At 37.8% G+C, this 11,479-nt stretch overlaps 1 protein-coding gene across 1 annotated transcript; it reads left to right on the top strand.

The window, feature by feature from the left end:
- Nucleotides 1-579: 579 nt before the first annotated feature.
- Nucleotides 580-10,958, top strand: LOC133367954 (vomeronasal type-2 receptor 26-like). The gene is made up of 6 exons (XM_061592040.1): nt 580-797; nt 1,338-1,629; nt 2,330-3,190; nt 6,314-6,541; nt 7,826-7,952; nt 10,045-10,958. The coding sequence occupies exons 1-6, from the start codon at nt 580-582 to the stop codon at nt 10,956-10,958; spliced, it is 2,640 nt and encodes an 879-aa protein (XP_061448024.1).
- The last annotated feature ends 521 nt before the right edge of the window (nt 10,959-11,479 follow it).

Here is an 11,479-nt window from a genome sequence, read left to right as displayed (position 1 = left end):
TTGGCTGGATCACTGCTCCCAGGAGTAAAGCTGTGGGGTAGTAATTAACACCTGCAGTTATTGATTCTCCATTTTGCAATGCTCTATGGACTAGCAGACTCCACTTAAAAAATAAGGTTTGTTGTTTTCAAAAGATTCACCACACAACTGCTAACACTTCTATAATAAACCCTGTGTAATTCAGAGTCAAGACTGCAGTAGATGAAAAGCAGGGATGCTGCCAGTCTATTTCCTAGCTCAACTGAGGTCTGGGAGAAAACATATTGTACATTGTACATGAAGCAACATTAGAACTTTGACTCACATTTTTTATGGCCACTAATTTGATTGGTGCTCCAGATAATCTGAAGGACTGGGAGTGGGTTACACTGGAGTCCTGAGCTGTTAGTGTTAAGTTAAAAGATCTTTTGGTCCTACTGGACAATTATATTTTTGAAAAATGAAATGTGGACACCAAAGAGTACCAAGGGCATTTTTTACCCTTATAGCAGGGGTACTCTATATTATGCTGAAATCTGTTCAGGAGTTAAAAATTGGATTTTAGTTGTAGCTAGATAAGATACATGGCTTGCTGACATAATGAATATGCTTCTGCTTCTCTTGTTACTTTTACCACTTGACACCATATACACAGCTTTGACAAGTATCTGTGCTTCAAACAATGACAACATTGCCATCACTGAGTATTATCAAATAGAGGACTTTATCATTGGTGGCATTTTTTCAATGCATACTTCTGTAACTGACTTAGAAATCTTTCAAAAACCACCCTTTTTCTTTAATATTATCAAGTTCAGGTAAGAATGTCTCTCCCCACCTCATATGTGAATTATACAAAATTCTCATGTAAACTATGTTCATGTAAATAAATAGGCATTTGCTGTATATCATAAGACTCAATACCAAGATGATGTGATGTCCTCCTATGCTTCACCTCTGGTAAAATATAATTTAATTAATTGTAGTTCATATAGAGAATATGTTCAAACCCACCTGGAAATGCCACATTTCCTATGCAAAAATAAGACCACTGATTGTAGGATATAGTGATTCCTTTTGTGAATTTATATATGAACGAAGATCAGTAAAGAAAAAATGTACCTTTTTCATTGTATTTATTGTATTTACCAACAAAAAGGTGAATAGTGATTAAGATATGGGTTTGCAATCAAATAAAATGTGTATTCAAATTAGAAGCTTATCACTTTAATATCTGGTTTTCTACTTAACAAGCAAATAACAGGTGAAAAGACAGGTCTGCTTCTCTTTTTAAGTAAATGGGCTTACATTACATTATTTAATTATTTTTACAACACTCAATGCAATTCACATTGTAGGATTCATCCTAAGAACTACCAGCATATTCTGGCCTTTGTGTTTGCTGTGGGAGAGATCAACAAGAATTCTAAACTGTTGCCCAACATTACGCTGGGTTTTCGCATAACTGACAATTACTGCATGGGAATATTGTCTTATTTAACCACACTGCAGTTCCTAACTACACAAAAGAGGATGGACACTAATTACAAGTGTGGCACACAAGGAAAACTGTTGGCCATTGTTGGGGGACTTGGCTCAGAAACTTCCATTCAAATATCAAACATCATCAGTATCTACAAGCTGCCACAGGTAGGGATGTTGTGATGGTCAGCTTCTAACCTTCCAGGGGCAAACTGCTGGTTAAATTAACAGTGAAATATATAGTCTGGCACCTGGTAACTGCATGTTGAATTAAATGAATGCTGGGTTACACATACCTTGATATTTTTATACCAAGGCATTTTTATAACATTCTTTGGATTGACAATCTGGTCTGAGGATGAAATTAATTATGTGAGAATAATAACAAAAAACTCACTAAATTCAGAATGTTCAGACACTCTTCACAGCTGTATTTGGCTGTATTTGGTCTGTGTAATAATTATTACCTGGATAGACCTTATCAGTTATCACCCGAAAATGATAGGGCTATAGCTCAGTGGTAGAGCATCTGCCTTGCATTCAGAAGGTCCCAGTTCAATCCCCAACATTTCCAGGTAGGACTGGCAGAGACTCCTGCCTGAAACCCTGGAGGCCTGCTACCAGTCAGTGTTGTCAATTCTGAGCCATATAGACCAATGGTCTGATTCAGCATAAGGCAGCTTCCTATGTTCCTATAAGGTTCATATGTTAGCATATGCAGCGTTGAAATCATTTGAACAAGTTAGTCATCCCTGTCTAATTAATTTAAGAAGTTAATATCTTAAAATGGGAGTTATTCTTTCTAGTAAGCGGTACAGATAAACATCTCAATGTGATGCTTTAGATGTGTCATTTGTTCTCTTCTCAGCTCAGTTATGGCTCATTTGATCCAGTGCTGAGCGACAAAACCCAGTTCCCTTTCTTCTATCAGATGGTCCCAAATGAATCATTACAGTATAAAGGAATAATCCAGTTACTCCTTCATTTCACATGGAGGTGGATAGGCCTGGTTGCTCCAGATGATGATGCTGGAGAAACGTTTGTCCAGACACTGAAGGTATTGTTGCTTGAGTATGGCATTTGTGCTGCATTTACTCAAAGAATTTTGACAACATTCACTGCCACTGAAACAGAAATCCAGATGGAATTGCATAAAATTGAAAATACATTCTCTCAAACCAATGCCAATGTAGTTGCTGTATATGGGGATTCCCAGGCTTTACTTACATTAACCATGTGGATAGATTTCCATTACCGATATGAAGAAATGGCTCTTGTAGGGAAAGTGTGGATCATGACTGCCCAGTGGGATTTTACTGCTATAAACTCTCGGGGTTTGTGGTTTCTAAAACCTTTCCATGGTGCTTTGTCTTTCACAATTCACACAAATGATGTGCCAGGATTCCAGGACTTTCTTCACACCCTGAATCCTCTGCATCCTAATGGTGACATCTTCCTTCAGGCCTTCTGTAGGCAGGCATTCAACCATGGGTATCAAAATTCTGATCTGAACTTAGACAATGGTACAATAAGTTGCACAGGGACAGAAAAGATGGAGTCCTTGCCAGGACCTGTGTTTGAAATGGTCATGACTGGCCAGAGCTATAGTACCTACAATGCGATTCATTTTGTGGCACGAGCTTTCCATGAAATGTATTCACCCAATTCCATGTACACAGAGTTCGGAAGAAAAGAACAGTTGAAGCTATGGAAAATGCAACAATGGGAGGTAATTTCTCCAGTGGCTTTGTTTTTTAAAGAGGTAACCGGTGGTGAGGATCAATTTTCTCAATAAAAATATCCTATAAGCGTTCTACGCTATTATTTATTGTTGTGTCTGTGTTGGGATTGCTTTTTAATATGTTTTTAAAACTTTTTTTAAAAAATATACGTTTTTAACCTTTTTTAAAAAAAGATGTTTTGAAAGCTTTTTTTAAAAAAAAGTTTTTTAAAAATGTTTTGTTTTAATGTATGTTCAAGTCTGGTTTTATGATGTTTTAGAGTGTTTTTAGTGCTTTTGTTTGCTGCCCTGGGCTCCTGTTGGGAGGAAGGATAAAAATCAAATAATAAATAAAAATAAATTGTGCTTATCTGATCATTGTGTTTGTAGTCACATTAGATATTTTAGAGGTTTCCTGGTATTCTCACTTTATAGCTGTGGAATAAAGATGGGGGAAAAGACTTATTACACAGCTGACCACTGGCTCACTTTGGTTAACAAGTGTACCAACATACACATACGTACATTTACACTGAGATGTGCAATTTCTTTCAGATTCAAAATTGACTACCCTTAAATATTAAACAGGCACCATCTGTGTTAACTTTTCAGTGCCTATTGAAGCCTTTCCTCTTTCAACAAGCATTTAAGTTCTTATCTCAGTCTGCTTCTGTGTTGGATTGTTTTTAATATGTTTTTAAAACTTTTTTTTAAACAATATGTTTTTAAACTTTTTTAAAAGATGTTTTGAAAGCTTTTTAAAAAACTTTTTAAAATATGTTTTGTTTTAATGTATTTTAAAGTCTGTTTTTATGATGTTTAAAGTGTTTTTAGTGCTTTTGTTTGATGCCCTGGGCTTCTGCTAGGAGGAAGGGTAGGCTATAAATAAAATAATAAATAACTTTGCTACTTTTTATATGCCATTCATCCATGCATATGTTCTCTGCTCGTGGTACATGATCATTTATTTCATTCTCTTTTCCTTTATTAGTAAACACTATGCTAGGTTCTTCCAATGGCTATATCATCCACATGGAATATGTTGGGACAGTTGGGCTCATAGCAAAATCAGTATTGAAGGGATTAAATGGCTTTACATTTAATCATTAGATTAGATATGGTTTAGGTCTCTTGAAACACAAACTTCTGACATTCGGTGACTTTCATTAAGTGTCTGCTAATAATGATCACATGAGCAATACATAATTTTTCAAGTGTGATTATAGCCACATGTCTTAGTTTGCATATCATACCACAAGGACTTTAATACACTTGAGGCAAGCGACCCTTTCTGATACCCTTTTGATGTCTTTTTCTTTAAATGTTGTTTCACCATGTTTTGAAAACCAACAGGTATAATATAAGATGTATTTCAAGACTCATCCTACCATATTTCTCTAACTCAGTTGTAGCTAATAGGGAGATACATTATACCATCCCATTTTATCATCACAGCTACTCTACGAGGTATGTGAGACTCTCAGACATTGGTTAAGCATAATTCTTCAGTAGACTGCATCTCTTTGTTAATGCAGTGTAAGAAACGGTTTAACAAATTGTTTAGAATACACTTATGACAAAGGATTTTAGCTTGCATATTGCAGGGGTTCTAATACAGTTGTTTTGTTTGTTTAAAGGATTTCTTAAAGCATCTTATCCCATTTAAAGAAGCTTATCCCATAGCAGGTTATATTAACTTCTCTAAAAATACATATGAAACAAACCAACAGGCTAAACTCAACAAGCTGAACAACAGATCAGCAGATTCTCCCAAATGTTTGGGCAAATGCATAGTGCCAGCCATGTCTGACAGAATAAAGAGTTCCACGATTGAGGCACCAATACTGTAATAGTCCTCTCCTGCATTGCTACGTAAGGCGTTTCTGTCATCTGTGGTGCAGGCAAGAAGGGCCTCCCACATGGATTTTTATGTGGGGTCAGGCCCAGAGCTTGGAAGATTACTTTTAAAAAGTAATAAATTACAGTTACAATTACTCGGCCCAAAAAGTAGTAACTACTGTTACAATCACAATTGCTCTGAAAGTAACTGATTACTTTACTTTTTCTTAAAAGTAACCACTACAATTACATTTCAGTTACTTTTTTAAAAAAAATAACTACAGGGTGCTGGCCTTGGCTGTTGCACATCTAAGTAGCCTAAAACTACATTAAAAATAAACACACACATACAGAGGTAGTAGAATAATACTTTTTATCCATGATAGCAATGGTGGTCTCTCCGCTGGTAAGGGAGGTGGGGAGGGAGGCAGAGGCCACTACTCAGACCTTTGCATGTCAAACCAAGTGCAACCCCCCACTCAGCCAGCAAGCATAATCTCTCTCACTTAACCACCTCCTGGACCCTGCCCTGCCACCAACTAAGGGACACTCACCCAAGCAAACATTTTTCCATGAGACGAAAAAAAAAATTAAAATACTGCAAATGCAGCACAGTAGCCAGGGTGGTGGAGGCCACTTTGTGCACCAAGTGCAAATACACACACACACACGTTGTCATCTTTCACCTCCACAGTTCTTTATCTCCATTCTGCTGCTGCCTTCTTCTCCTTTATCCATGTTCTTGCTCTCCAGCTCGTTTTCCCCTCCACTTCATTCTTCACCACCACTGTCCATTTTTTAAAAACAATCGTTTTCTCCACTCCACCCTGTCTCACTCTCCACCTCCTCCCTTATCGCCTCCTACCCACCCACAGAGCATGAGGGAAGAGAGACGCTGCAGAAAAGCCCAGTTTGAGGCACATAATTTTGATCCACAAATCAGAGGAGGAGAAGACTTCCCCTGCTCCCCCCCTCAAGTAATGCCCAAAAGTAATGCTGGAAACATTACAATTACTCCACAAAAGTAATAAAATTACTGCTAGTTTTATAACGATCAAAATGTAAAGGAATTACCCATTTGTTCCTCAAAAAAGTAATGAATTACAAGTAACTCGTTACTTGTAATGAATTACAGGTAATTCATTACTTGTAACAAATTACTTCCAAGCTCTGGTCAGACCTATAAGGGATAAGGCACACCATCAACTAAATTGGTCCAAAGCTATATAAGGCTAATACAGTTGTGCAGACAACACAGTTTGTTTAACTCTGATGCTGCTTCTTTTCATCCAGTTGCATCATATTTTGAGGAACATGAGGTTTAACAACAGTGCTGGGGATGAGGTGTTTTTAAATGAGAACCAAGAGTCTGCTAGTGGATATGACATTGTGAATTGCATTGTCTTCCCCAATGGATCCTTCATCCAGGTAAAAGTTGGAAAGATGGACCACCAGAGTTGGGTAGGCCAGCAGTTCACTATTAAAGATGACAGAATCACATGGAACAGCTGGTTCAATCAGGTTAGTTCTTTTAATTCTGCCCTTTTAAAATCTGTACAAGGTTGGATGTAGAAAAAACTATCTTCTTACTGTACAAAAACTGGGGGGGGGCTATGACTCATCTTCAGGATCAATCCACACTGCAAAAGGAAACAAAAATAGAAATGAGAGCATTTCCCCTGGTCCACAACTGTATTCTCAGCTTTGCCTTGGATTCCGCTTCTCCCAAAGTTCGGAAAACAACACAGAAAACAACTATACCTTATGGGTATAGTGTGTGCTGATAATGTTCAATACCTGGTTTCCTTTCACAGGATTTGAAGTTCAGAATGTTAGGAGGGCACTGTTTTGGCTCCTCGTGGCATACATGAATGTTGATACACTAAACAGGAGGCCAACAAAGTCCCCAAAGACTTTTAGGAAATAACTTTTTCCTTATTTAATCTGAAGCAACCCATAGAGGAACATTAGTCATACTTTCTGTACCAAAAAACTTGCTTTTTTAGCTCCATCACTGTATGGCAATAACGTCCATGTGCACCTTGTTTGTTATTTTATTGAGAACAAAACCATACATTAAGAAAAATATATAGATGTTTTAAAATTAATTTCAGAACTGGAGGAATATATAGCTCACTTCATCTTTTAATTGCTTAAGTTCTTTTGTCCCTTTTCATTACCCATGCAAACATGTACATTTATACAATCCTGTAAACAATCCAATTTTGTTGTGATTTTCATATGACATTTGTCCATGAGATTATTTGGGGAAGGGGGGCTATTAAATACTGACAGAATATATTGTTATATATGCATACCCTATTTTGGGGGGTGAGGGGGACTGCCAGAACCAAGCTGTATTTTTTCAGATTTTTTTTCTGAGATTTTTCTTAACATTATTTTCTTACCCCCGAAAGCCTAACAATATTCTCCAGCATATTTTGTAGTGTCCAATATTCATTCCCCCCAAAAAAGCCCTGTCGCAATGCTTTATTCAAGCCAGGGCAGCCACTTGCAGTAGCTGCAGAAAATAAAAGTATAAAACAAAAACAGAGAAAAAAATAAAAAAGCTGGGCTGCTGCCACAACTAATGGCCACAGGAAACTGTTGGGAAATATCCAGTGAAATAGTCCCTTCAGTTCAGCTGGAGCTTCCATACCAAGCCCACATGCATTGATTCAATCTAGAATGAAATACCAGACAATTCAAAACTCCAAAATCCTGGGAGAAATTTGGATGAGAAGAATTCTCAAAAAATCTGTCCCTAAACGTAAGAGTTAACTCCCCTTTTCCCCCTCTGTTTAGATGCTGCCCCATTCTGTATGCTGTGACAGCTGCCACTCTGGATCCAGCAGGAGAGTTCGGGAGGGAGAGCCAGTTTGTTGCTATGATTGCACTCCATGCTCAGAAGGGACCATTTCCAACCGGATAGGTAGGAAAGACTGAGTACTTACTCTTTCCTTCAATGGGGAATGATGCTCAGACATAAAATGGGTCGCATGAGCTCTGTCACCACTATTTGGTTTTAGAGTTGTTCTTGATCGTAACACAAGCAGAAAAGAAAATATAAATGCCAAACAAGTTTCTGAGGATCTCATAATCTAACTCTAAATGGATAACATTTCTGCAAATTCAAAACAGAACTGTTTGAGACTTCTATTTTTTTAACCATTAATGTATTTCTGGTAATAATATTGATTGGTTTATTTTAAAACATTGATATACTGCCTTTTCAAATAAAATTGCTTCAAGGTGAATTACACATTACAATAAGAGATTATCAGGTGTAACAGAATAAAATCCCGCCCCCTCAAAAAAATAAAGCTCCCAAAGAACAATTGTAGAATTATAGTTCATAGTTCAAACACAGATATTTAAAAATCAGCTTTTTTGGGGGAAAGGGGAAAATATGATAGACTAAATCCAGCTGCTTGATCCAACTTCCAAAGAGCCATATGCACAGATTTTATGTATTGTTGTTTGTTTACATGTGCATAGTCAGACTTGGTGTGGAGAAATGGTACATATTTATTTGTTTATTTTTGTGCTTTGGAAAAGATCTCTGAAGCCTCTGTTGATGCAACTGTTAAAGTTTGGGGCCTTGTGTTGTTCATGAAGCAGACCTGTTCAGCAGTAGCTGCTTGGTGAGAGATTCTGAGAGAGAAGAGAAAGATAATCATTTATAGTGTTTATAGATGTGACCTGAATCAGGTACATTCATTTCAATTCGTCTGTGAAACAAGAGAATCTTATTGGCTGAAAGTTCTACTAGATGAAGAAATGGCAATTAATGATCATTTGAGAAAGTCAGCTGATGAGAGAAATGTGTGGCAAGAACCAGAGAAAACCAAGGGGAAAGTGGATAGCGGAGGCCTGAACACTAAGCTATTTATCCCCAGAGTATTAACATTACTTTGCTGGTGAAGATCAGAAAAATGGATCCAGTAACTCGGTTCAGCTAAGAGGGTGCTCTGTGTAAAGGTCTAACCAAAAGAAAGTCACACAAGTAGGTTTTTAAAATCAGCTAAACTGTCCAAGCAGCCAGATGTACAACTGGAGGATCTTTGGGGTCAGAGGCAGACTGTAGACAGCAGCTGGGGACAAATTTGCTGGGATGAAAGTTTAGAAAATTTGGCCTGAGGTGAAAGACTTTTAGAGCTTGGTGTCAGCAACCAGATTTCTTGTAAGACCACAAAGTAAATACAGTCGCAGCTCGCTATAACACAAGGGGCGGGGGACAAAGTATGCATTCACATTATAGGGGTTCCACATTATAATGAAAACTGCAGTATTGTACTTGGGCACATTGTCATACCTGCTGTATATCCACATTCGTGGTACAGGCAACCACGTTACAATGAGCTTCCACTGCTGTATCAGAGTTCCCTTGTGTACATAATATCACTTCATTAAAAATCTTCATTAATAGTTCATTCAGCCTCCAGGATTGGTGCCAATCTCAAACCTAAGTCTTCTGTACCAAGATTACTAGAGATTTTGAAAGCATTCTAAGGGAATTGGTAGCAACAATAAAGGGTCACATTGAGCAAATCTTAAGTTACATTGCCAAGAATTCCATAGACCTTGAAAAATTAAAGAAGTACAAATATCTAAACTTTTATTATAAAGAGTGGGATTAAGGGAACTGTTCCCTGTACATGTTAACTGTGAAACCAATCCCTGAAGCATCTAAAGATGAAAAGGAACTTTGTGAATTCCAATGAAAAATGATCTGATTTGCAGTTCTTGGATGGTAAACAGGCAGGTCCACAGCACAATCCTAACAAGGTCTACTCAGAACTAAGTCCTATTGAATTCAATGGGGCTTATTGAAAAGACATTTTAAATAGATACCAAAAGACTTATAATTTTATCCTAGCTTTACTGGGGGATATTATCCAAATCATCCAATTATATTGAGTGGTTATAATTAATGTGTCTTTATATGTATGCATGTCATACTGATTATTTTCAAACGTAGAATAAGAATATTTAAAATAAATGAATATTTCCATTATTTGAAGATGCTGATCATTGTGTCAAATGCCCAGACAAGAAGTATTCCAACCGAGAACGGGATCAATGCATCCCAAGATCTATACACTACCTCTCTTATGAAGAACCCTTGGGAATGGCTTCAGCTACCTGTTCCCTAGCTTTGTCTTTTGTCACAGCTTTGATATTGAGAATATTTATTAAGCATCAGGACACTCCAACTGTCAAAGCCAACAATCGAGATATCACCTACATTCTCCTTGTCTCTCTCCTGCTTTGTTTCCTCTGCTCCTTGCTCTTTATTGGCCAACCCAGGAAAGTGACCTGCCTTCTACAGCAAACAGTATTTGGGATCATCTTCTCCGCTACTGTTTCTTCTGTGCTGGCCAAAACCATCACAGTGATTCTGGTTTTCAAGGCCACACAGCCAGGAAGCAAAATGAGGAAATGGCTGAGGAAAAGAGTGTCCAACTCCATTATACTTTGTGGTTCCCTTGGTCAACTGGCAATCTGTACTGTCTGGTTAGCAACAAATCCTCCCTTTCCAAACATAGACATGCATTCACAGCATAGGCAGATCATAGTCCAGTGTGATGAAGGATCCACCACCATGTTTTATTGCATGCTCAGCTACATGGGTCTTTTAGCAGTTGTCAGTTTTATTGCAGCTTTCCTAGCACGGAATCTGCCTGATAGGTTTAATGAAGCTAAGTTTATCACTTTCAGCATGTTGGTGTTTTGCAGTGTTTGGGCCTGCTTTGTTCCCACGTATCTGAGCACCAAAGGGAAATACATGGTAGCTGCGGAGATTTTTTGCATTTTGGCCTCTGGTGCAGGTTTACTCAGCTGTATCTTTTTTCCAAAATGCTATATTATAATATTAAGGTCTGATCTTAACTCTGAAGGCTATCTTGCATGGAACTTAGTTAAATCTAAATCCTAGGACATTTTTGCATTGCTAGTCACCATGGTGTTGTGTGTGGGTAAAAACAATCAAATCAGCCATCCTTTTGTGCTGTCTTGTACCATCTTTCATCTGTGGTCCATGGCCGAGGACGTCTCCCTCATTCCTAGCTTTTGATATGCATTTCCAAAGTGCAAGCATCATATTAGAATACACTGAAGGGTCTGTCACCCTGTTTTACTCTGACTTGGCTTATATGACCATCCTTTCTGACATCAGTTTCCTTTTGGACTTCTAAGCCAGGAGGCTACATGATAGTTATAATGAAACCAAGTATATCACCTTCACATTTTTGATGTTTGCACTGTTTAGATATCCTTTATTTCCATCTTTCTCAATACCAAAGGGAATACATAATAGCCATGGAGATATTCTCTGTTTTAGCTTCTGGTGCTAGGTTATTGGGTTGTATCTTTTCCCCCAAGTGCTACATCATCACCTTGCATCCCCACCTGAATGCTAAAGAGCAGCTAATGTAGAGGAAGAAATCAAGAGTCTTA

The sequence above is a fragment of the Rhineura floridana genome, chromosome 11 (assembly GCF_030035675.1).
Source record: "Rhineura floridana isolate rRhiFlo1 chromosome 11, rRhiFlo1.hap2, whole genome shotgun sequence".
Classification (NCBI taxonomy): domain Eukaryota; kingdom Metazoa; phylum Chordata; class Lepidosauria; order Squamata; family Rhineuridae; genus Rhineura; species Rhineura floridana.
This window is presented reverse-complemented; position numbering and strand designations above follow the sequence as displayed.

Excerpts from the sequence above, each read along its gene's own strand:
- LOC133367954 (XM_061592040.1), top strand. The coding sequence starts at position 580 with ATGAATATGCTTCTGCTTCTCTTGTTACTTTTACCACTTGACACCATA. Across the intron at positions 798-1,337 it reads TTTAATATTATCAAGTTCAG|GATTCATCCTAAGAACTACC; the intron begins GTAAGAATGTCT and ends TTCACATTGTAG. Across the intron at positions 1,630-2,329 it reads GTATCTACAAGCTGCCACAG|CTCAGTTATGGCTCATTTGA; the intron begins GTAGGGATGTTG and ends TTCTCTTCTCAG.